The sequence below is a fragment of the Ailuropoda melanoleuca genome, chromosome 7, assembly GCF_002007445.2.
Source record: "Ailuropoda melanoleuca isolate Jingjing chromosome 7, ASM200744v2, whole genome shotgun sequence".
NCBI classification, from domain to species: Eukaryota; Metazoa; Chordata; class Mammalia; order Carnivora; family Ursidae; genus Ailuropoda; species Ailuropoda melanoleuca.
In genome coordinates this window covers 11,723,715-11,750,797 of record NC_048224.1, presented here as the reverse complement: position 1 = coordinate 11,750,797, position 27,083 = coordinate 11,723,715, and the positions used below count along the sequence as shown (strand labels likewise).

Here is a 27,083-nt window from a genome sequence, read left to right as displayed (position 1 = left end):
ATACATGTCCTGGGGATGCAAGGTACAGCACGGTGCCTATAGTTAATAATACTATATTGTATATTTTGAAGTTGCTAAGAGTCGATCTTAAAATCTTAATCACAATTTTTTAAGTGTGTATGGTGATGGATGTTGGACTTATTGTGATCATTCTGCAGTGTATACAAACATCAAATCACACATTATGCACCTGAAATTAATATAATGGGTATATGTCAGTTATACCTCAATAAAAAAGTTCGTTATCCAAGGTTCTGCTCCAGACCTGCCATATCAGAATTTGCATTTTTAACAAGATCCACAAGTGATTCACACGAAGGCTTGAGACATACTTGCCTAGAGGATTTTAGAAGAAAGGGAGGAGAGTGTTCTTTGAAGGGAAGAAAGGGGGAAGGACCTTTTTTCTCTCTTTTAGAAAAAGTAATCACTGAGAAAGAATGATCAGTGTGCACAGTGTATGTCCCCTTCTGTGACCTCAACGATACAGTGCAGACCTCTCCCGTGTGAAGCTGGTTCTGTTTCTAATTGTCATTTCACAAACTGCCAGTAAGCCTTGCGGGCCTAGAAGCAGAGCTGCCTTGGGCGGAATGAAAGCTAGGAGAAGTGGGCTTTTCCAGGTAAGAGAAAGATGATATCCCCCAGGCATTGGAGCAAAAGGGAGCTCATGCCTCTTTGATTATGAAGCACATACATTAGGTCACTGGAAATGAGGAGGGGTGGTTGGTAAAGGTGCCAAAAAGGAGCCTCAGGCCGAGTGTGTTGTTTGGCCAGAGTGGAGCATTATCCCTGGACTCACCTGGGACACAAATGGCTTATGGATTGCAAGTGAATTCCGTGGCCAGATTTCCTCCAAATAACATTTGATCTTCCTTAGAGATGGCCACAGTGTATTAACTGAATGGCAAGTTCCAAGTGATTGTTTTTCAAAGAACACACCTCAGGGTGGGGACGGAGGAACATGAATGCAGTAATGGGTAGAAAGCCAGTTCCAACTAGTTTCGAGTTGCTAGCTGCCCAGAACATTCAGTCACATTAGTTCCTGTAGAGTTACAGAGTTAAGAGCCTTGTGGTAGTTTTGGGCTGTCCCAGCAGGCCAAGCTTAACGGCATGTTTCAGACACCAGCCAGTCACAAACTAGGCCTGGCCAATCAGAATGGTCAGCCTCTGACGAACGAGAGTGGTCACCACACAGCTGGTAGGGTGGGTACTAGCTGATTATCATCCCCGGCAGGCAGTTCTTACGTGCTAAGTGGGTCCCCTGCAGGTTCTGAGCACAGACTTTGAAAGGAGCGGAGCACACGCCATTACGTCATTTCCCCCAAGCACCACATTGGATTGTTTGTGTTAGTGCCAACAACATTCTAAAACAGAGAAGGGGTCAGATGAGTAGGAAAGCTCCTCTTTGTCTAAATAGAGACCCTATGTCCCTGCACTGGGGAAAGCCCAGGCCTCCAATTACAACATGAATTCCTGACTGGTGCTCAGTCCTATCTGGCCCACGAATGACGGACCTGAGATCAACGGTCGGTGACTATCAGCGCCTCCCACCCTTCCCAGGCTGCTTCTGTCATGGCATAGTGTCTATTATGGCTCAGGTCTGTTCTTCCCCAGAGAGGATCTTCAGTTTGTGTTAATTTTTAAAGTCATAACTAACCATAAAATTTCCTTTCTAAATGGACAGAGTTCTGTGGTTCCTTTCCATATCCAGAAAAGAGCACCCATCCCTACTGGGGTCCTATGAGTCCCCATTTCTGCTGTGTGTTGAGCTAACCTGGGACTTTTTTTGGCTGCCATCTGACTGAGAATTGAGAAAGGAATTGGTGGTTTCAAAGTGATCCAGCTAGGTTTCAACTCTTCTTGGCTCAGAAGAGTGGTTCTCTATCCTCGCTGCACACCAGAATCCCCCTGTAGTTTCTAAAACTTGCCCATGCTCCCATCCCGCCCCTGAACAACTGACTTAGAATCTCAGGGAGGGTCAGCCTGGACATTGGTCTTTTAAAGAAGCTTCTCCAGTGATTCTAACTGTGTAACCCAGTTGAGAATCCCTGGTCCAGAACAACACTGCAGCCCCCAGGCGGATCTCATCAGAGCTTTAAATCATCAGCCATAAGACAGCCAGTGAGAAGAGGAGGCCTTACAGAAATGAATCTGAAGGTGGGGTTGCTGAGGATTCGCTGATGATCTGAGAAAGGGATGAGCTGGGGGGGGGGTAGGGAAATCAATAGGGAAAGTGTAATGGCTGTGGGAGGTATGTTTGTGTTAGAGAAGAATCATCAGAACTGCTAAGCTTTTGGATGGATACTGGGCCAGGAGAGTTGACTGACAGATGGGATGTGAAAGGTCTGACATCACAGAGGATGTGGCAGTGGTGGCCTTTTACTTCCTACCATGGCAGGGTCTGCACCTTTAGATGTATCTGTCAAATAAAATCCTCTCACCTGGCCCCAGCTGGAGAAGGCCCACTCCACGCAGAGCTGTTGGTTACAGGCCTGGGTGTCTACTGGCCGTTTGGCGAGCTGTGTACACAGATCATTGGACACAGGGGTGGAGATCCCAGAGGCTTTCAGCTTTTGACAGGTCACCCGGCGGGTCTGGACGCCTCCCCCGCAGCTCCGGGTACAGGCCGACCAGGAGGTCACCATCCACCTGGGGAGAGGAAGAGCAAAGGGTCAGGCCTTGGGCAGAGGAATGATGCCATATATTCTCAGAAAAAGAGCCTGAACATTCCCTTATTCTCACCGCCCAGCTGCTAATCTCGGGGCATGGCTGTTTTCATGGTATGCATAGAGTGGAAGGCTGAAAATGGTCCCCCAAAAGATATCTACATCAGATCCCCAGAAGCTGGGAATGTTACCATATTTGGACAAAGGGGGCTTTGCAGATATAGTTAAGGATTTTGAGATGAGATTATCCTACATTATCTGCCTTCACATATGTCCTTAGAAGAGAAAGAGAGACTGGAGAAGAAGAGGAGACCGTGCGAGCACAGAGGCAGCAGCTGGAGTGATGTGGCCACAAGCTGAGGGATGCCTGGAGCCGCCACAAGTTGGCAGGGCTTGAGAAAGTTGCAAGGGGTGCAGCCCTGCTGACATCTTGATTTTGGGCTTCTGGCCTTCCAAGCTGTGAGAAAATAAATGTCTCTTCTTTGCAGCCACAGAAAACAAATACCCTTTGGAAACTGACTGCAAAGGTGCGTCTTGAAAGAGGGGTCTGAACATTACTTGTCTCACTGGCCCCGAAGCTGTGAGCCTGCAGAGGGGATGCTCTGGGAAGATAGTCCTTTAGCTAGTTACTCTGCACTGTGGTTCTGGGACTCGTGGCAGAAGGGGGACAGTCTCCTAGGGAGGTCAGGTCCAAACCGTGTCTCTGGCTCTACCCCCTCCCCCCCGAGTCAGTGCTCAGTCTGCTAGTACTCCCTCTCTTTCCTACGTTGCCTTAACCCATGTCTCACTGGATTTTGTGGAATCCCCGAGAAACATGCAGCGCTCCTTCTGGCTTTGTGGAGCAGTTTCCTACCTCCATGAGTCCCAGGGCATAGGCCTTATACCGCCTCGCGGGCTGCATATGTGGAGAATGTCCTTTCTCGGGATGTTAGGTTCCGGCTACAATTTGGATCGTCAGAAGTGAGACTGACCAGGACTCTGCAAATGGCTTTTCTCATAAAGCCAAGCTGGAATTTGGGAAACAGGCTGAAATCCTTGGTCCAGATACAAACCCATAGGGGCTCTCTGTGCACATTTGCACTGTGGGCTGGTTGTCAAAGAGAAGGGGGAAGGGGGACAGTTTGGGGGAAACAGAAAAGCGTTGGTGCATTCCAGCCATCCCTATTCAATCTCGGGAGAAAGACCATTCCTGGGTTTTAATGAATGCCTGAGACAAAGTGTATCTACGTGAAATGGAGGAACAGCCACCCGGGTCAAAGCAGGACTTCCCGGCCCTATTCAGAGACACCTGGGTGAGACTTGCGTGTATTAGAGAAGGCTGCTAACGTGCCTGGGAAGCCTGGCAGGGAAACCAGTCAAAGGTGAGCTGGCGGCTGCTTCCTGGCCCAGTGGCGCAACCTCTAGCCCTTAGGAGAGGCAAGTAGCAGAGACAGGGAGCAAATTCCTTTTGTATCTGGATCTGTGACTTATTTAGTTCAGTGGAACCTTCCGGCTCCATTGGCCCTGGAGAGAGATGACTGCATGCAGATCTCCAGCCCACAGGAGCAGAGCCACTTAGGAAGCAGGCACGAGGTGTCGTAAAGCTCCTGGGGGCACTGAAACCCAAGCCGACATGGCCATTATTTCATTTGCAGAACTAAATGAGGCTGATTGACTCTGACCATCACCACAGCAAATCAAGAGTCCTTGGCACGTCCAAGACTGTCTTCATTTCAAATAGCTTGGCGAGGGCAGTCTTCCAGCCCCTTATATCCCCGGTGAATGTCAGGCCTGCATTTCAATCAACTTTTATTTCCAAATATACATTTCAGCAGTTTTTCAGGAGCTGGGGTGGGGGGTTTGAGAAAGGAGAGGTATGGCTATGTTACAGTTCAGGCAGGGTATAAAAGGACATTAATCATTCCCATGGAAACCTTCCCGTCAGCAAGTCAAACTGCTGATATTAATGAGTGTGTTTCATATTTCATTGAGTCTCTCCTGGTTTCAGCTGCTCCTTATGACTCAGCCGGCCAAACACAAAGCGGGTGCCTAAATAGCGTATGAAAGTCCCACAGACAGGTAGGAAGGGGGCATCGAGAGGCACAGCCAAGTCCCCCCAGGCTCACGATGCCATGCTGGTGGCAGCCCTAAGCCCATCCATTATCCCTTTAGCGACTGCCTGCAGACTGGGGGTAGGGTGCTCTGTGGGACTCATAGCTTCTCAAAGCTGTGAGAGGCAGAGATGGTGGGTGTCATTCTGGGACCAGAGGTAGAGAACGTCTATCCAACATGGAGGCGACTACAGAAAACGAAGATTTGTTTTGACTTTGGCAGGATGCAGCTCTTTGAAGACGAGAAGGGGGGAAGATTTCCTCACCTCAACTGCAGTACCAATGAGCACGGTTTCTGAAGTTAGAAGAAAGGGGAGGGGCTGGGGTCGAGGCCAGTAACCCCGATCTCCTCAACACCTCAACTGCAAACACAGTTGTCCTCTTACAGACAAACTAGAGAGCAAATTTCTTATTGCAGGATGGGAGCGAGCTCTGGCTAGGACCTGGAATGCCCCTGCTCCCTGAACAGACCCTCTCAGGTACTTGGGATGCGCCGGGCAGTCCTTAGCCCGCTGAGTGGGGAGGGAACAAACTGCCGAGGCAGGAGGCCCATTCTCAGGGATATTTTCTGCAGGGTGGAGAGGCCTGGCAAGTCTGGGCCTACAGAAAAGAACAGTGCGTTGGATGGCAGGCCCCCTTGCCGGCCCTCTATGTCTCTCCTTAGGCGCTGCTGGACAAAGGCTAGCCCCCGGCCTGGCTAAAAGTCAGGGCCCAGCCTTGGGGCTGGGGAGGCCTGAGCCAGCGCCTGCCACACTCACCGAGAAGGGCAGTCTCTCCGGTTGCAGGCGGTGGGCTGCACAGCAGGGCGCGCCTTCCCTGCACAGTGAGTGGGGCTGACCTCTGTGCTGTTCAAGAGACACCTCAGGCGGGGCTGCTGGACGCCCCTGTTCCCACAGGAGGCTGAGCAGGTCGCCAGTCTGTCCACAGACCACCAGTAATCTGTCAGAGGGGGAGGATCAGAGGAGAAAAGAGGATTGCGTTATTGTTTGTGCTCTGTGGGCACGAGGGGCTCTCATGGATGACACGCTGTCCTGCAGTGGGCTCCCGTCCCAACTTAGGTAGGCAAGTGGCATGGCGTCCAGGAGCCTCAGTTGGCCTGTCCATAAAGTGACTATAAAACCCGGCCTTGCGAAGGTACTGTGAGGACTGGCTATAATGAAAGCAAAGGGCCCAGCCCGGTGCCTGGCACATACAGAGTGCTTAACCAGTGGTTGTGGTCCTTTATTCTTATATACACTTCCGAAGTGCTTTTTCTTCCTAGTGGGTCACCAGAGAGTGCCTTTCTTTTTCAACAGAGAGATACAAAAATATCAGAGATACTTAACAATCATATTGATACATGCACATTTGAGTTGAACTTTGGAAATGTTACCAAAAAAACAGCCTACCCAGAGAGTACTCATTTACACGAGACGGGAACGAACGTCAGGAAGAAATTCAATTTCTGTGGATTTTCTATTTGGGGGGGTGGGACTCACTGGTAGGAAAGCTGTTAAAAATAACTGTGGGCTGGTAAACCATGAGTGCTTATTTGCAAGGTCGTATATTACAAATCTTGCAGATAGGCACTGGCTTCTGGTTTTCAGCAGAGAATGGCTGGTTGGCAGGAAAATGGAACACTGACTTTCCCGTCTGGAAAGCCAAATGGCGGGGGAGGATATTTAAGGGGAAAACCCATTTGCTGAGAAAAATCTCCCACCTCGTGTGCTACACTGGCACAAAATTCTGCCCCTTCCCGCAGAATCCTCCATTTCAGAGTGCATGCGATAGGATTTTGCTTTCCCTAAAAACAGTCACACACAGGCCGCAGGTAGAAATAGCCTGTGGAAAACTCGAAAGCCTCACTTAGGTTCTATAACCAGGCCCAGTTTGGGTTTGTTTCCCACTGTTTGGGTTCATTCACCACCCTTTCTTGGTGTAGCTAAAGCCAGGCCTCTCCCAAGGGCTTTCTGACCCACCCGTGTTCCCTGGAAGGTTAATCCAGGAGCCACAGGAAAGGTGTCTGCAAAACCCTTCGCACGGGACTGCAGCTGAAGGCTCCTTAGTATGATAAGCAGGTACAGGCATCAGCCTGACTCTCCGGGAGAGGAGACAATAACCAAGCAGTTCAGATCAAGAGGTTTTTTGTTTGTTTGTTTGTTTGTTTTTTAAATCGGACCAACAGAGAAAACTTGCATTAATTTAACAGGCTGCTCTGCATGCATGCACGTGTGTGCTTGCATGCATTAGGGGTGTGTGTGTGTGTGTGTGTGTGTGTGTGTGTGTGTGTGATTCTTACTAGTTAAGCAAGCATAAGTGAAACTTTCTTGGCTTTGATATATCACGGTGTTTCCTTGGTCCTCAGCAGCAGCAACAAGATGAAGCAGAAGGGCCCATTTACAAGAGCAGCACTGACTTTTCCAGATTCTGCTGGGATGGAGCCTGGTGGCTCTTCTGAAGGGCCTCATTGTATGGAGACATGGTTCAGCTTTGATTTTCATGCTCTAGGAGCCAGTGAGATCAGAAATCACTATGTTTTACTTGAGAATTAGATTCTCAAGTGTACTTTCCTACTCAAGAACTAAGCCCAGCTCCAAAGCCTGCAGGGTTTCTTACCTTGGATCACTAAAGAGGCCTTCTGCACGAGCGTTCCTGCCTCATTCTGAGCAAGGCAGCTGAATTCCCCTTGAGACCCGCCACTGAGATTTGCAACTTGGAGGATCTGTCCGGCAGCCAAGATATGATGTGTCAGTCCTGTGACAGTGGCGACTGGCTGACTACCATGGAACCAGGTGATATTGGGGGTAGGGTGACCTTTGATGGGACAGCCTAGAAGGAGAGGAAGAGAGAGAGAGAAGCCATTAATAAAGTGAAGTGGGATATACACCCGATGAGTTGTTTTAGTGTCTCCATGGCTTAGAAGCCATACGTACAGTGTGGTCTCCGTGCTGATGGCATTTTTCTTATGCTTGCCATTTCCAAGCCAATAGATGTTCCTACTCAGGAATTCTGGGAGGTGACTATTATTCATTCAATTATGGAAAAATTCTGGGGGTACACAAAGTGCCTATTTCTATGTCCTTGTACGAACTTTTAAAAAAATGAAGCAATTGATATTCACTCATTGAACATTTTTCAAGTTAAGTAGTTCCTATACTGATTTTATACTAACAAATCACTTCTTCAAATGCAGTGAGTTGGAAAAAATGCTATATAGTAATAGTTAAGAATCAAACTTTAATTGGTAAAAGTCTAATATTTGCCACTACTTTACTGTGTATGTGATTTTCAAGCCAAAATTTTTCAATGGAATCTAGGCAAACAATTGTAAACACTGATTTCATTTTTCTGTCAGTCAAGAAATTTGGCCTTCTAACAACTTTTACCATGCCTGCACTGGGCATGTTCTTATCTATGCAGTCACTGAACATACTTTGATACATTAAAATTCTAAAATATTAAACTTAGGTATTGTGTCTACCCAAGCTTTTGTAGCACAGACTTAAGTAAACTGATTGCAGTTGTGAGAAAAAACTAATCTTTTCTAAATTCAGAGTACTTGCTGAATTTGCTGTTGTGTCCTCAACAACTTAGTTTCCATAGAAAATTTATTTGGAAGTTTATTTTTTTTTAATTTAAATTTTAGGTAGTTAACATACAGTGCAATATTGGATTCAGGAGTAGAATTCATTCATTCGTTACACACATACAACTCGGCGCTCATCCTAACAAGCGCCCTCCTTAATACCAATCACCCATCTAGCCCATCCCCACCCATCTCCCTCCATCAACCCTCAGTTTGTTCTCTATCATTAAGAGGCTCTTATGGCTTGTTTCCCTCTTTCATTCCCCGCCTCCCCATCCCATATGCTCATCTGTTTTCTTTATTAAATTCCACATGAGTGAGGTCATATGGTATATGTCTTTCTCTGACTGACTTATTTCACTTAGTGTAATACACTCAAGCTCATCCGTGTCATTGCAAATGGCAAGATTTCATTCTTTTTAATGACGGAGTAATATTCCATTGTGTGTGTGTGTGTGTGTGTGTGTGTGTGTGTGTGTGTACCTCTTTACCCATTCATCCGTGGATGGACATTTGGGCTCTAGTTTGGCTGTTGTTGATAATGCTGCTATAAACATTGGCGGTGCATGTATCCCTTTGAATCTATTTTTGTATCCCTTGGGTATATACCTAGTAAGTAGTATAGTTGCTGGATCACAGGGTAGTTCTATTTTTAATATTTTGAGGAATCTTCACACGGTTCTCTACAGTGGCTGCACCAGTTTGCATTCCCACCAACAGCACAAGAGGGTTCCCCTTTCTCTGCATCCTCACGGACACCTGTTGTTTCTTGTGTTAATTTCAGCTATCCCGACAGGTGTAAGATGGTATCTCATAGTGGTTTTAATTTGTATTTCCCTGATGATGAGTGATATTGTATCTGGTAGGTGTGTGGGTGTCTTTTTTGGAGAAGTGTGTATTCATGTCTTCTGTCCATTTCTTAACTGGGTTATTTTTTGGGTGTTGAGTTTGATAAGTTCTTTGTAGGTTTTGGATACTAACCCTTTATCAGATATGTTGTTTGCAAATATTTTATCCCATTCTGTAGGCTGCCTTTTAGTTTTGCCAACTGTTTCCTTTGCTGTGCAGAAGCTTATCTTGATTAAGTCCTAATAGTTCATTTCTGCTTTTGTTTCCCTTGTCTGTAGTAACGTGTCTAGTAAGAAGTTGCTATGGATGAGGTCAAAGAGGTTTCTACCTTTGTTCTCCTTTAGGATTTTGATGGTTTCCTGTCTCACATTAAGGTCTTTCATCCATTTTGAATTTATTTTTGTGTATGGTATAAGAAGATGGTCCCGTGTCATTCTTCTGCATGTTGCTGTCCAGTTTTCTTAACACCATTTGTTGAAGAGACTCTTCTTTCTATTGGATTTTCTTTCCTGCTTTGTCAAAGATTAGTTGAACATATAGTTGTTGGTCCATTTCTGGGCTCTCTATTCTGTTCCATTGATCTATGTGTCTCTTTATGTGCTGGTACCGTACTGTCTTGATGATTACAGCTTTGTAATATAGCTTGAAATCTGGAATCATGAGGCCTCTGTTTTTTCTTTTTCAGAATTGCTTTGGTTATTTCGGATCTTTTGTGGTTTCTACAAATTTTAGGATTATTTGTTCTAGCTCTGTGAAAAATGCTGGTGGTGTTTTAATGGGGATTGCATTAAATGTGCAGATTGCTTTGGGTAGTATAGACATTTTAACAATGTTTGTTCTTCCAATCCATGAGCATGGAATGCTTTCCCTTTCTTTGTGTCCTCTTCAATTTCTTTCATATGTGTTTTATAGTTTTCAGAGTATAGATCTTTTGCCGCTTTTTTTTTCTTAGAATGCACCTTTCTTTGTATTATTTAAATTAGATCTTTTACTCCTTTTTTAGATTAGATTACTCCTAGGTATCTTATTCTTTTTGGTGCAATTGCAAATGGGATCAATTCCTTGATTTCTTTTTCTGGTGCTTTGTTATTGGTGTACAGAAATGGAACAGATTTCTTCACACTGAATTTATATCCTGCAACTTTGCTAAATTTATGTATGAGTTCTAACAATTTTTTGTTGGACTCTTTTGGGTTTTCTACATAGAGTGTCATGTCATCTTCAGATAATGAAAGTTTGACTTCCTCCTTGACAGTTTGGATGATTTTTATTTCTTTTTGTTGTCTGATTGCTGAGGCTAAGACTTCCATTACTCTCTTAAATAGTAATGGTGAGAGTGGACATTCTTGTCTTGCTCCTGACCACAGGGGAAAGGCTCTCAGTTTTTTCCCACTGCGGATGATACTAGCTGGGGGTCTTTCATGTATGGTCTTTATGATGTTGAGGTATGCTTTATTTATCCCTACTTTACTGAGGGTTTTTATCAGGAAATGTTGCTGTATTCTATGAAGCCAGCATTACCTTGACTCCAACACCAAAGACTCCACTAAAAAAGAGAATTACAGGCCAATATCCTTAATGAACACGGATGCAAAAATTCTCAACCAAAACACTAGCAAATTGAATTCAACAGTACATTAAAAGAATTATTCACCATGATTAAGTAAGATTTATTTCTGGGCTGCGGGGGTGGTTCAATATTTGCAAATCAATCAATGTGATACACCATATTAGTAAAAGAAAGAATAAGAACTATATGATCCTGTCAATAGATAGAAGTTTAAAACACATGATAACCCATTCAGAATTAAAGATACTGGTGGCTTTCCATTAATTCAGTTAAAGAATATTGATTTTGTGTCCACTGTTCTGGGGATAGATAAAATAGGACTATCTTCCCTCTTGCAAGGAGATCCTAGCTGGTTTTGGATAAAAAAGCAAAGCACACTAATAAAACGGAGATGTAAGGCAGAGAATGATGAGATCTGTGAGACAGAAGAGTGGCCACCTGCGTGGATGTGTGTGCCGTAAGATGAGGAGTTTTCCAATGTTGGTCTGTTTTCTATTCTGGGAGAAACACTGTTAGAATTTGTATAGGATGCAGGGTTAACACATGACAGGTCCTTAGAGATTGTCTAGCCTAATGCCAGAGGAGGAAACTGAGGCCCCGAGATGTTAAGACACTTCCCCAAGATCAAGTGACAAGTCTTCTGATTCCTTGCCTTGTGTCCTTTCCTCCATACCTGCTACTTGTTCAACCGGGCACCAGCAATTTACCTAGGCCTCTTGTTATCTCCTTCCTTTGTCTGCTCATTTCTTTTGTCCCCCCCCCCACTTTTTTTTTTTTAAACATTTCACAGTAATTGTTTGGTTGAAGTGCTTGGAGCGAACAATTTTGAAGAAGGGCCCTGGAAAAATAATACTAAAATTGACTGGAAGAAGTTCAGGATGGGATATCATTGTTACACAACCTGTTCTTCATTCCTCCCTGCATTGACTCACTTTGCTATGTAACTTTGCAGTGGCCTTCAATGATGGGTGGGCTGTAATTTCCTACCTCCTGATTCTGGGTTTGGCCATGTAACTACTTTGGCCAATAAAATGAGTCAGATGTTACACTAATAATCTGAAAGAGAAATTAAGAAAACAATTCCATTTATAATAGTATTAAAAAGAATAAAATACTTAAGAATAAATTTAACCACGGAGATGAAAAATGTGTACACGGAAAACTATAAATTGTTGCTAAAAAATTAAAACATAAATGGGAAGGTATGTCATGTTTATGGATTAGAAATCTTAATGTGAAGATGTTAATACCCTCAAGTGAACTATAGACTCAGTACAATCCCTATTAAAATCACAATGACTTTTCCTTCTTCTATTTTTTTTGCAGAAATAAAAAAATCCATCCCTGACCCTCAAGGGATACTGAATAGCCAAAACAATTTTGGAAAAGAACAAACTTGGAGGTTTCACACCTCCTGATTTCAAAACTTAGCACAACTCTATAGTAATTGAAACATTATAGTGCTGGTATAAAGACAAACATATAGACCAATGGAATGAAATAGAGAGCCCCCAAATAAACTCCTGCTTATATGGTCAAATCATTTCCAACATGGATGCCAGGACCATTTAATGGTGCTGGGAAAACGAGATAGCCACATGCAAGAAAATGAAGTTATAGCCTTACCTTACACCATATACAAAAATTAACTCAAGGGATCTTAAACTTTAGAGTTAAATGTATAAAACTCTTAAAAAGAAACATAAGCAGAAGCTTCATGATATTGGATTTGGCAGTGATTTCTTGGATATGATCCTAAAAGCACAGGGCAACAAAAAATAAATTGGACATCATTAAAATTGAAAGCTTTTGTACATCAAAGGACACTATCACCAGAGTGAAAAGGCAATTCACAGAATGGGAGAGAATATTTGCAAATTACAGATTTGATAATAGATTAATATCCAGAATATATAAAGAATTCCTACAACTCAGCAACAAATATAAACAGCCATACTAAAAAATGGGCAAAAGATGTGAACAGATATTTCTCTAACGATATAAAAATGGCCAATAAGTACATGAACAGATGCTTAACATCACTAATTGTTTTAGAAATGAAATCAAAACCACATTGAGATACACATCACATCCAGTAGGATGGTTATTAAAAAACAAACAAACAAACAAAATAACCAGTGTTGGTGAAGATGTGGGGAAATTAGAATCCTTGTGCATTGCTGGTGGGAATGTAAAATGCAGCCACTGTGTGAAACAGTATGGAGGTTCCTCAAGAAATTAAATGTAGAATTACCATCATGACTCACTAATTCCACTTCTGTGTACATACCCAAAGAAATCGAAAGCAGGGACTTGAATAGCTATTTGTACATTAATGTTCATAGCACAGTATTCACAATAGCCCAAAGGTGAAAACAACCTGAATGTCCATCAATGGATGGGTAGATGAGCGATGTGATATATACGTATGATGGAGTATTTTTCAGCCTTAGAAAGAAATGAAATTCTGATATGTGTGACAACCTAGATGAACCTAGAACACATTTAGTGAAAGCAGCCAGAGGCAAAAGGACAAATATTGTATGAATCCACTTAAATGAGGTACCTAGTGTCGTCCAATTCATAGAAGCAGAAACCAGAATAGTGATTGCCAGGGACTGGAGGAAGGGGAGCATGGGGAATTATTTTTTTAATGGGTACAGAGTTTCAGTTTGAGATAAAAAGTTCTGGAGATGGAAAGCATGATGGTTGCACAGTGATGTGAATGTAATTAATACCACTGAACACTTAAAAAATGTTTAAAATAGTACATTTTATGTTATGAGTATTTTACCACAATAAAGGAAATGAGACAGATGTGCTGGTTTACCAGTTCCAAACCTAAACCTCAAGAGACTGTGTTTTTGCTTGTGCTCATGTGCCTTTGCTATCACCAGAACGCGCCTGGACTGGCCTGATGATCCCAAGAGGAGGTTGAGGGAACTGTGGAGAACAGCCAAGCTCACCCTAGCCAAACTCAGTTTAGATTCACTGAACTTAAGTTCAGTAAGAATAAATGATTGCTATTTTAAGCCAGAGTCTTGTTATTATTATTTTGTTTAATGTGGTGATAGCTAACTGATACACTTAGGGAGAAAGGGTTCCCACAATTCCCCTAGGCCTGTGGATCCCAGGCTTGGGGTAGGGCAGTTTCTAGTGTGCTGATCACCTACATCTTTGTAGTCAGATACATAGGAGGAACACTTTCCCTGCATGCTCCTGGTAGCTTCTAGACACCTATATGTTATGAGGTCCATGGTGGTATCATTATACTCCTGTTATGAAATGGGGGTAAGAATGGGTTTAGGGAGAAGTGTATAGAAATCAGTCAGCTGAGGATCTCCTGGGGGCAGCAATATTCAACCCCCCCTCCCCCGCCAGTACCAAATGTAGTCTGGAGTCAGATGCTGATTTCATTCTCTAATAAGAGGCAGGAAAACGGTACATTTATTTAGGCAAATAGCATGATTTAAAAAGTGTAGCTTGAAACCAGTAGAGCTTTTCAGACTCACTTAAACAGGCCAATATATGTCTCAATCACATCTGCTTTGGGGAAAAAAAAAAGGTGTCACAGACTGTTAAGATGCTGGTTCCAGAAATTACTCGGTTTGGTCAGTGGGAATAGAGCCCTGGTGAGGCTCACTATATTCTAAATTGATAAATAAGAATCTTGCTATTCCCAAGGAAACATGAGTTATTTGGCAAGGAAATCTCTTATATTTAGCCCTAATCTTCAATTTTCCAACTCCATTAGGATTGATTTTCAGAGAGAGTTTTAAGCAGAAAAAGGAGCAGTAGCCGCCTCAGGCTGTTTTCTATGGCTGATGAAGTTACTTATCTGGGAGCCAGGAATCCTAGTCAGCTAAATAAGAGGTTCATTTGCATAACAATTTACATTTATAATCCTCCCTCCTTCTTGGAATCAGAGGCCATAGTGAGCAGCCAGAACATCTCTCTTGGCCCATCTGGGTCTTGGGTCTTGGGTCTTGGACATGTTCCCAGGGCCTTCCAGCCTGGTGCTCCCAGTGTGAATGAGATGGGGCAGAGTTTCTTCCAAGAGCAGGCATGAGGGCTGACATGACATGAAGTTCTTAAAATTCAACTTGAGAAAGGCCCACAAGCAGCAGCAACTAAGACAGAGGTCTGAGCAGTGACCTTCCTGGTAATAATGCCTCTCATTCTGAAACCTATCAGTGTCAAGATCAGTTTTGTAGAAAGTTTTAAAAAGAAAAGCAATTTGGTTACTTTCTGATGCACTGACACAAATTCATAACTCTCCAAGAGAATTCTAGATTTTGATAGGGTTCTCTGGTTTCAGTTTTCTAATCTGTGAGAGTATTGGCTTAGTCAATGGTTTTGTAATTGATAGTTCCCTGGAGCCCTAAGGGTCTGCAAAGGTAGCTGGGGAGGGGCCTTTGAGAGGAAATCTGCATAAGGTGGGGGCTTTGGGGCCTCTATTACCATTTGGATCACAAAATAATCTATTGGGCTTCTGTAAAAGGAGATTTCACTGTTGATAATGACTGAATTAGATGATTTTGTGCTTTTAAGATTTCTAGATTTCTCAACATCATCTCATCATCCTCATCCCTCTTCTTCCTGCCCTATTCAATCTATATTGCTTAGATCAATGTGTAGTGAAACTGAACTATGCCAATGAAAAACTCAAGGAAGAGATGTTATATATAAAGGCTATTTAGGATTAAGGTATGCTGAGACCAGGGATAGAGAGTAGGAAGGGGAGGGCAGTCTAGAAAAAGCACTGTGAGCAAGGTCCAAAGATGAGAAAACTTGTGGTGTGGCTAGAAGAAAAGACTAGTTGACTTGGCTGGAACATAGAAAATATAAATGAGGTTGGCATGGTGTGTGGGGAACTGCAATGGGGTGGACCTTGACAGCAAGAATCTAGTCTTTTGGGAGCTCTTGTAGGTTTCTGAAGAGAGGGAGTGATCTGATCTAGATTGGCTTTAGAAAGATTATTAAGGTAGTTCTTTATAAGATGCACTGGCTTGAGAGAAAAAAAATCTATGATATCAGTTCAGATGTGGAAAGAAATGAAATATATTTGCAAAGGTAGCTCTGACAGGATGTGAGGAGGTGAGGAATGGAGGCAATGAGGAAAAGCTAGTAAGAATGGAGCACTAGTGAGACTATTAACAGAGATAGGTAAGTCAGGAAGAGAAGCTATTGCTAATCTCCACCCCTGGAGATAGATGAGTTTAGTTTTAAGCATGCTGACCTTAAAGGTTATGATGGAACCACAATATAGAAAAATCCATCAAGATGGCAGAGATAAAAATGGAAGTTAAGTCAGAGATATTAACTAGAGACAAATTTTGGGGACCGATTTCATAGATTTGTATAGATGAAGTCTTCAATGAAAAGAGATCAAACAAGTCTCAGGACAAAACAGTGGGGGAACACTACCATTTAGTGATTGAAGGGGGAAGGGGAGGTATTAAGAGAAGAAATAGTCTGAGAGAAGAAATAGTCTGAGAGATAGGAAGAAAATTGAGACTATGTGATATCATGGAAATCCAGAAAGGAGAGAGATAAAAGGAATTAGTTGTTAGGAAATAAGTAATTAGTAAGAATTTGTGTAATGACAGAATAACATCATTTGTTTATGCAAATAACTGAATAAACAAACATTTCCCCCACAATCCGCCCACTCCCTGCTCAGGCAATAGGTAAAACCATTCTTAGTTCTAATTAACGGAATCAGAAATAAATGTATCTATATGATCAATACATCCCATTCAATGCTAAGCACACCCATTTATTAAATTTAAGAGAAAATTCACCACTGGGTGTTGAATCTTTAGAAGTGGACCAATACCTGCAAGCCAATAAACATGTGTTATTAAGAAGATAAAAAAATTAAAGAGGTTGAATAGGAATGCTTCAAATGTCGCAAGACAGGAACAGAGTAGCTCTTGACCAGAAAACTTGTAAAACAACTTGACTGGGGATTCTAGCTTCCAGTAATGGTGAATAACTTGGTTGGACTAACCTTCTGGCAAATAACAATCATAAAATCTAAAGGACAACAACCCCCATTAAACATTTTGAAAGCACTGAAGAGTGGCCGAAAGCAGTGACAGAATCAGGAGGGGAGTGTATCCTAGAAACTCAGGAGCTGCAAGTGTGATTTGCTAGCTTGTAGCTTTCTACCTGAGGAAATTCCTCAAAGCCCATGTGGCTCAAGGGAGGTAGGGCTTGAGATGTCAGGGGACAGAGTCTGGGGGCTGTTAGAATAGCTGAAAAGTTAAGGGGGAAAATCCTGGAAGAGTCACAGGGGGGATAAACCACAAAATCTGCATAAATCCTGCCCAGATTGTTAGTAGACAAAACCGAAGGTACCCAGCAAAAGAACAGCAGCTAGAAGGTGAAAGAACAGAGTAGAAAACTGACCTAGTGTTTGCTGCAGGGAAGACAGAGGTTGGACTTTGAGTCCAGCTAAGTTAACTGTCCACGAGAACAAGAATAAAACACTCTTTTAGGGAACATAACAGAATCCAGAGTCTCTATAATGTCTTACGACCTTGAGATCATGACTTGAGCCGAAATCAAGAGTTGGACGCTTAACTGACTGAGCCACCCAGGTGCCCCTCTATGCTTTTTCTATGAGGGTTTAACAAATTGAAAAATTTGCCGTTCCAGCCTGCTACTTTTGGATATTTCCTCAGATGCTTTATAATCTGTCCAACTTATAAATTCCTACTGGAATTCACCTTCATTCATTTAGCTCTGTTGAAGTCAGAGATCACTTCCATTTGTATTTCTGTCACCCTTGATTCCAACAACTTTAGTTCAGTTGTTCTGTATGGCAGGAACTGCTGGTGATCCCATCATAACAGTCCTCTCTTTCTTGGAGTAAAAGAACCCCTGAATTTTAGTTGGGTATATAGCTGCCTGGAAAAGAGACATTTCACCCCCCCGCCCCCCGCCCTTTGCAATAAGGTGTAGGACATACGATTGCATTCAGTGAAACGAGAGGGTAAGTGATGTGTACACTGCCTGGGACATGCTTTTGAAGGATGTTCCCCGTTCCTCCATTCTGCTATTGACAACATGTATGTAGAAAAAACCATCTTGGCCTAGGTGGATAAGGGCAATATCTGAGGATGTCGGAGTGATAGGAGTTTAAAACTTTTTTTGCTTGGGTCCCTAGATGACATGGTAGGTTGTCAGACCATGCTTGGAGTGCCTCCCTCTGACTGCTGTGCGAGACAGAAATATGATCTTATCCTGTTGACTACGATTTTGGGTCTTTGTTTTAGGTTGTTGAATGAATATTGTAACTATGATTATCCTAAATATTCTTTCCTTACTGAGGCAGTGTCCTGCTATATAGGTTACTACATTTTCTTTCCCATCTGTATAGTGACCAGAGAGACTGTACTTCTAGGAAGTGTTGACTGCTCATCTTGAAATGCTATTAGGAAAGTCTGCTTTCAACAGTAAAAGGAAAGACCGAAATAAACTAATTATAACTAAGGCAAATGAACAAAATTACTGGCCATCTGCCTTTTCCATCGTTAAACTGTCTTTCAGTGCTTTTAACCGAATACATAGCTCATTCTCCTTACAAACTTATTTGTATCCAGAAGTGGTATCCTCCTCTGCGCACGTGTAGTGCAGTCCTCTGTACTTTTATGTACATATTTATGTGCATGTCTCTATGTGTACACAGTGGTCTCTGAGGTTTGCCCACCGCAATAGTCAAAATAAGATCTCCAACATGAATTCCCACAGTGTATGTTCCCCGTGAATAATTATCCACGTTTCACTGCTAATGAGAAAACCTGGCTTGTAACAGGGGTTCCTTTCTGTCACGGACATTTCTCATTTGTTAAAGTAAAAGAAGTATCAATCATTTCTCGAAGGTGAGCAATCTCTCTGTGTGCCATTTACAAGGACACCAAAACCATGGGCTAACGTGTTCCACACCTCCGGAGAGACCAAATGATGAACCACTCCCCTGCCCCCTCTGCTTTAGTGAGGGTGTTAACAGTGTCTCATGCAGGGGCTAGCATCTCCTTTTCTGTTTCCCTCCCAGCTACGTGAATGTCGACCATTTCCATCCTCCCAACTTCAATGCCTACCCCAGGAAGCAGTCAATCAGCAGGGAATGACAGTGCTCTTTCCTCAGACCTCAGTTATGACAGGTCTTGAGCTGGTGAGGTGTCTGAGGAGGAAGCAGTGCTTGGGAAGGCTGCCTAGCTAATGAGAGTTCTGGCAGCAGAAAGCCTCCATCAATCCTTTGTAACCAGTGAAAGAAAATATTGCCTGTAGGCCTCCATTCCTAGGTCTGCCGTGGCTCTGTGTTGAGCCAAAGCCAGGTGTGATTCATACATGCGTGAGGGTTTTTCCTCCTAGTTTCACCTCCTATTTTTTTTAAATACATTAACGGGAGAGTGATAAAAGTTTAGAAGGAAGGAGATGTGCACAATAAGAAAATCAAATTAAATATGAAATTGCACCCACTGGGAGTTGTTTAGCTGTAACCTGCCACTAGTTGACATCCCCGATGAAGTCAAATTGACCTCACTGACGTTCTTCATCTCTTTCATATTGCACATTCTGTAATGAAAGTAGCCTCACTCAGGAAAACAGGCTGATTCAACAGATGAGGGAAACATGGGGGGAGAAAACTGGGAGGTCTCGTGGTCCTGGCTTCCACTTCCTTGCACCCTTTGGAAGAGGCTGGTTTACCTTAAAGGTGGTGAGATAGGGCTGCCTTCGAAGCACCTGTTTAGAAAGAAGCTCTGAACTCATGCTGGTCACTCCTTAGTGGGTCTTTTTGTTGAACTGAAGGGCTGAACATCAGCAGGATCTCTGGTCTACTGGGAGACAAGCACGCAGCTTGATTTATGGGCTTCTTCGATCAAGCCAACTCACGCGAGGGAGCCACACATCCAGAGTGGAATTCCATGAGCTCTTAGCTTTTATGAGGAGGAGACAAGTGCTCAGGGTGCATCTTCTCCCTTCTCTCCTCCCTTTCCAGCCGAATAGCTCAGGAAAAGACACCCGAGCTTGATAAATCAATCGTATAGAGCAAAAAATGTAAATAGACTGAAAGAGGCCCAGAAGGAAGAATGGTTTGAAAATGGGAATACACACTTTAAAAGAGGAGGAGAAAAAAGTCGTGCTCTGGAGGGTTTCACTTATTTAACTGGTATCTAAAGGAAAAGAAAGGCATGGCAGTTTAGGACGTGCTGTGTAAAAATATTAAAGACGTGGCATTATTACTTCATGTGCTGGCCCCTGGCCTGTCAGCATTTCCATTATAATCCTATATTTTTCACGGAGTTAAAACTTACTATAAAAATGATGTGTGCTGGGATGAAACTTGGCACTTGGTGTAGTCAGTCTGGGAGTCCTTTCCTTAATTTAATTTTACAAAACTGGAAAACACTCATCCATTTATGTTTATGGAGGGATCTCCATGCCTGCATGGTATATATGGTGTATACTGGCCTCATGCTAAGGCCGTGGGGTGACGGATGAGAGCAGGGAGGCCGCCCCACTGCGTTTTCTGGCTGCTCCCCCTTTCAGGTTTGGTGTCCCCTTGACTTTGAGAGATGGTCTCTAAAGCAGCACGGAATGGGTGGGAACTGGCTCTAGGCAGCAGGCTGAGAGACATGATTAATTCATATCGGAAAACACTCAGTTCCTTACTCCCCATTTGTCAGCTGGACCCCAGAAGGCTGTGGGAGAAGACACACAACTTTAATTTTCACTCCGATTTTGGGGACCTCCCAATAAGCTGGTCAAATAACCAGGCCAAGACTATTCCCATGTACATTTGCCCAAAGAAAACGAACTTTAAAACATTCCTGGAAAAAAAGGAACTATACAAGCCCATTTTCCATTCCCCAAATGTCTTTTTACCCCTAAGGCAAGCTCTGGGTTTCCACTGGCAGGGGGTATGCTAATGTCTCCATGCTCCTGGGCATCTGGTAGAAGAACTGGATATATTTCTCAGCACGAAAAGTAGCTCCATCCAGATTTATGACTTGATTAAAGCCTTGCCTTCTCCAAAGTGGTTTGGTTATTGCTTGGCTACTGCCCTCATCCAGAACCTTAGAATCTGATTCTTCTCTTACAGGTAAGGAAGGTGAATGCCACTTGGGATGTCCATACATACAGAGTCTCGGCTATGAACACGGGATGGCATTGTCTGACTTAGAGCTTGGCAGTGCCGAACAGCATGATTTTCCAGGGTTGACTGGGCTACCTGGGGCCATGGGCTTGGGGGGCTCTCGGAAACTGGTCCAATTTCTTTAAATTCACGTTAGTGTTGATGGGGATTGAAACTATCTCAAGTGGATAATACACAGAGTTCCCATGTGTCTCTCTCTGCCAGCAGGCTCTTGGCATAAAACGCACCTTTAAAAACACATCAGCATTTTTTTAAAGTTTCAAATTTCTGGGTTTATAAGTCCCTGGTTGACTCTACCCTCAGGCTGCTGGCAGGTGCTACCCGGCCTGCAGGAAGAGAGACAGGGGTGACCCCAAGGAGGCCTGGCTGGAGGCTGTCTGGAGCAGAGGAAGGGAGTTTCAGTCCACTGATGAGATGGCCTTTTAATGAACCCCAGAATGTGGATCATGCTTGGGCCATACCATACTTTCAAGCAGGGTCCCAAATCAGAACTCCCCTCTCTGTGTAACCATTTAAAGGTTACACCCAGCAAGTCTAGATTCTGTAAGGAATGAGACTGATGTTTCACATTTGGTCCAAAAGGGGACAGTATTTCAGGGCTTTCAAGAAGCACTCTTTAATAATCAAGGCGCTACCTGGTGCGAGAAAGAAAAGGCAGTTTCAGACTCTCTGAGTGTTCTCTTCCCTTGAGGAATACAGCCGTCCTCACCCCCTGGCTCCAGCCAATGGAGAGGCCAGCTAGAAAACATCCAGATTAGGGGAAAAAACACAAGCCAGCAGCAGCTCAGAGCCAACATGCCTTCATGAACTCAGCCTAGGTTTGGCTCATTTATGGGCCAGAGCCTTTGCAAAATAAATAAAAACCCACACACGCCAAAAAAAAAAAAAAAAAGCCTTTGCTCACAGCCCTGTACATACCCCATTTCAGTTCTCCTCTGCTGAACCAAAGCCACAGAACAGCAGTGGATGTGAAGAATGGCTAATATTCATAGCAGGTATCCTCCGAGGCCTGCCTGGGGCACGCCACAGAGTTCAGCAGCGAGTCACAGGAAGGAGCAACTGCTGACGAGGAATTCCAGAATGAGCGCTAGGGGTGGAGCTGCTGGGGGGGGGGGCGTGAGGGCCTTGCCTGAATTTATTATTCCCATATAAGCCTCCTGGGTCTTGAGGCTCCAGAAACTCCTCAACAAAGTAAAGAAAATAATAAACAATGTGGGTGAGGTGAATAAGGGGATAAGGGGAGGGTTAAGGAGGTGAGCTGAAGTGGGGCTGCGAGCCACAGGGAGGGAAGTGGAGGGGAGGGGGTTGGTGGTGAGTGTTTGCAAGGACGCTGCTGGCTTACTCTCCTGGTGTCATAATATGTTCTGGCAGGTGAGGTCTGGCCTTTGGCAGCCAGGCCGGAAGAATGTGTAGTTTGTGAAGGGCCCGTAAATAGAGATGTCCTATGCAGAGGAGGTCAGACACCTACAAGCCGGATTGGAAAGGCCATCACGGCAATGGGACATGGATCTGAAGAGCAGAGAGGGGCTATCCAAATAGCCCCTCTTTGTCTTGCAACATACATTTCTGGTACTGATTTGTTTTGGATTCTAATTCTTATTGCATTTGGTTCTCAGATCTGGCTTGGTCCTCTATAGTCCAGAGGCCCCTTGGAAAACTTAGTGGGCTCCCTGATGGCTTAAGGGAGAGGTAGAAAGTTTAGATCCTTGGGGCCAATTCTGACGTCCGAAAGAATCACCTGGACTTAGAGTCCCTAAAATCAATGTACTCTCCTTAGGAAACTGGGGATCCCAGGCAAACTAGCCCTGGGTGAGGCAGAGTACATGGTGCTTTTCTGGGAACAGATAACTTCTTGATCGAATTCATTCTTTATGGGCTTTCCCATTCTCCAAGCATTCAACAGCAGGTGAAGGTAGAGGGTCTAGCATGGAAGATGCATTTCGAAACAGGGCTGTTTACCTAATCTCTGTACAACTGATAAAGTGAGAACTAATGTTCCCACTGTGCTTTTCAAAGGCATTCCAAGGACAGCAGAGATATGAAAGGTCCAGGCTTGGGCAGAGCAAAAACACGCAGTGTGGGGACAGGTAATGCCTGTTATTCAATAACCTCATGGGGCACCTACACTCCACATTAAAATGTACAATTAGCATTCCACTAGAGCTTTGTTCCTAGAGCTTTCTAAAAGACTAAAGCTGGGAAGTTCCAGGAAATGGGGAAGGAATGAACTTTTCCTATAGTAATGAGACTTTTTTTCCCTCCTAAAATGCATTTTTGGATTATGATTTTGCAGGGATGGAATGAAAGAAGAGTGTTTCCAATAAGGTGCTCACATGTTGCTATGTCTTTGTCAAAATAATTTCTTAAAAACTAAGCAGTAGAAAGCTTTTTTGTCATTGTTGATAAGAAAATCCAGAGCAAGAGTTGGAGAACTTTTTTTTTTTTTTTTGTAAAAGACCACATAATAAATATTTTGGGCTCTGTGGGTCATACGGTCTCTGTCACAACTACTCGAGTCTGCCATTATAACTTGAAAGCAGCCATAGACAATATATAAATGAAAAGGGAATGAAATGAGTATGGCTGTGCCCAAATAAAACCTTATTTACAAAGAGGTGGTAGTCTAGACTTGGCCCAACGGCCAACCCTAGTCTAGCGTATGAGATCATTAGAGTTTCTGAACACTCAAAACACACAGTGTAGTAAAACCACTAAACAAATGCCCTTGCGAGATGTCTTTTTACCTCCAAAGGCAATGGCCATTTTCACAAGAAAGATGAATTCAATACCTTCTTTGTTAATAGGCTCAATTTGTTGTTTTTAAAAAATCCAGTGATAACTCATGATAGATGTTCAGAAGAATATCAGAATAAAACAATCCTAATCACTAATGTTGTTCCTTCTAATCAAACGTGCACATATATCACTGGATAGGTTGATAAATCTTAGATAGTCTCACCAAAGAATATATAGGTCTACATCATTCTTTTAAATTGCTGGGTAAGATTCTGTATGTGAATGCATCAAAACTTATTTAATCAATTCTCTATTTATAGATAATTATGTTGTCTCTAATTTTTCACTAATATAAACTACATTATTATAACTTTGTTAGTATATATAATTTTTGTATCCAAATATATCCTTAGGTTACATTACTGAGGAGGCATTACTGGATCAATAAGCATCATTTAAAAATCTTGGTATGCATTGCCAAATTACCCCCCCGCCCCCAGAAATGTTATACTAATTTATGTTTTGGGCAACAATGCATGACAGTACATGTCAACTGATTCTTGGATATTGTAGTTGGTAGGCAGAATAATGGTCTCCCCAAAGATAACCACATACAAATCCCTGAAACCTATGAATATGTTACTTTGCATGGCAAAAGAGACTTTTATAGATGTGATTAAGAAAGGATCTTGAGATGGAAGATTATCCTGGATTATCCAGGTGGGAACAATGTAATCATAACAGTCCTCACAATGGGAAAGGCAGAAGGTCAAAGTCAGAGAGAGACGTGAAGAAGTTGCTAGATGTTGGCCTTGCAGATGGAAGAAGGGCTAAAACTGTAGGTAGCTTCTAGATGCTGGAAAAAGCTTCTAGGTGCTGGATTTCCCCTCACAGAGACTCCAGAAGGAACATAGTTTGGCCGACCTTGATTTTAGCCAAATAAGACCCATTTCAGACTTCGGACTTCTACAATCATAAGAGAATAAATTTGTGTTGTTTTAAGTCACCAAATTTGTGGAAATTTGTTACAGCAAATAAAGATTCTGTAAATGTTTTTCATCCTTTTCTGTCTCATCATATTCAATAAATATCTAATTCTTATTTGCATTCCTTTATTAGTAAGATTGAATCTGTTTTTGAGTTTTTAATGTATAGCAAATTGTTAATGTTGCTGGCTCATGGATCTCTTTGGGAATCTGAAGAAAGTTGTGGGTTCTTGCACCTGAGAAAAGTACATTTGCACATATGCTAGGGAGCTTACAGCCTCAAAGCTCAAAGGCCCTAGGTTAAGAGAAAAAAAGAAAGGAAGGAAGGAAGAAAGAAGAAAGAAAAAAAGAAAAGAAAAGAAAAAATGAAAGAGCTCCTGTGTTAGACAGCAGAGCTGAAAAGGGTATCAATGATAGATAGCACTGTCTTATTCAAAGTCAGAAACATAAAACATGCTAGCACTCCCTGGCCACATAAGACTTGATGTGGTAAAAAGTACCTGGCTTAGAGGGCAGTCATCAGTGATCTGGCCAAGCAGATCCTTCCTGCAACACAGAATACAAAGACCAGATACTGTCCAGAGCCCACTTTTGTTCTCTACCTGTTTCACCCTCTAGCTTCTAAACCTGGAAGCAATTTGGTTTCTGTTCAGAAATTCTTACGCCAACCATTTCTTTCCCTTTTCCCTCCTTTTCATAAACAATTCAGTCTAAAAGCCAACAGGTGAAGCCAAAGGCAGCAGCATTCATAGGTGGGGGGAGAAGGGGTTTGGGGAGGGTAGTCATGGTAGACCAGAGAGTGGGGCCCTGGGCCTGAGCAGGGTGAAGAAGGCTGATGATGGCTTGGTGAAGGGTATCAGAACCTGAGTGGAGTGAGGACCACAACTATGGTGGGGGGGTGGTGGTTGGAGACAGTAGGGATCGGAGCTTAGTTATATTGAGAAGGTTTGGTTAAATAAGTAAATGTACTAAGGATAGTGGGAGCCAGGTTTGCAATAACTGCAAATATTGAAAAGCTAAAAATCAGAATAAATCCTGTGGTGTTGGATAATAATTGGAGATGCAAGGTAGGACGCATGGATCCCAGTGTATAGATATAGAAATACACCAAGTGTGTTTGCCCGTGTGTGTACGCATGTACGTATAGAGAGATAGGAAGTCTTTATTTCTCTGCACTGAGAGGGACTGACAGTAGTGACACTCCAAAAGCAACGAACACACCTGGTACAGAGATCTTGGTTTCTCAATACTATTCTCCAGGACAAAGTTCAAGGTGAGCCAGACAGTAATGAAGTTATCAAAGACTCATAGGGACATATCAAACAGTACAGGAGCTACCTTAAAGGAGCTCTATTGGCTGAATCTAGGACATTTATTACATCAAAATAAAAGAGGATATCAATCGATTATAGCCCATTCAACAAGATAGGAAACTCTGAGTCCACGCAGATAGAAATATATCAAAAAATAAATCAAAAGTTAAATGAGGAGTGGAATACCGACCATAGTCTCAAAGCATTTCTTCTCAAAATACATACTACAAGGGAAAAAAGGAAAACTTTAGGATGAAAAAGCCTGGCAGATACAACTTTAATCAAGTGACTGGAATTAACATGAATGGTAATGGTACGATGGCAATCATGATCACGTGACTGGCTATAATGAGAAGAGTCCAACATTATGTCTGTGATGTTTTGGCCAGAGAATGCCTAACTTGAATCTAATCATGAGGAAGCCTGAGACAAATTCAAATTGAGGAACATATTTTAAAATAACAGGCCCATAATCTTCAAAAACGGTTAAGGTCATGAAAGTCAAGGAAGCCTGTGGAATGGTTCCAGCTTGAAGAAGACTGAACAGACATGAAAGCTAAATGCGGTGTGGGATTCAGGATGAATTCTTTTGCTATTGTTGGGACAACTGGCACAACTTGAAGGAAGTGCACACTGGGTGAGGGCTGTTGTGTTGTCAACTCATTTGGATCAGGTAGGAAAGTTCTTTGTATTATACTTCCAACTTTTTTGTGAAATTGAGATTATGTCAAAATAGCATTATGGTAATGAAAAAAGCAATTCTTATACCAAATCAAGAAATAAAACATGTGTGAGAGAAAACCATCTGCCAAGACCTCAGGATTTGGAGGACTGGGGGATTGATAAACATGAGCCCCCGAAGCAGAACTGCTGATGGCTCAGAACACGGGGTCGCTGGAGTTTCATTTCACGTATGTTTAATCAGATTTTAAGTATTTTTAAGATTTGAGAAGAAAAAAATCAACAGCATTTGAATAAAGCAAAGTAAGTTATTATGTTCTAGGCTTTGATTTGTCTGTAGTGTTTAATGGACAGAACAGACATTTTCAGGGGGGAATCTGGGTGGAGAAAAGAGGGAAAATCCTTCAAAGGTCATGGGACTGGATGTGTTTTTTGGTTTCTTAAATATTAAAAGCTTAAACT

At 42.9% G+C, this 27,083-nt stretch overlaps 1 protein-coding gene across 4 annotated transcripts in view; it reads right to left on the bottom strand.

The window, feature by feature from the left end:
* ADAMTSL1 (ADAMTS like 1) overlaps positions 1–27,083 on the bottom strand; it is an 861,688-nt gene that overhangs the window by 22,718 nt on the left and 811,887 nt on the right. For all 4 annotated transcript variants that reach the window (XM_034663958.1, XM_034663959.1, XM_034663961.1 and 1 more), the window contains 3 exons: positions 7,349–7,561; positions 5,512–5,692; positions 2,439–2,646 (listed from right to left, as the gene is read on the bottom strand). In XM_034663958.1, the coding sequence (XP_034519849.1) occupies positions 2,439–2,646; positions 5,512–5,692; positions 7,349–7,561 (602 nt within the window). The remainder of the gene's footprint in view (positions 1–2,438; positions 2,647–5,511; positions 5,693–7,348; positions 7,562–27,083) is intronic.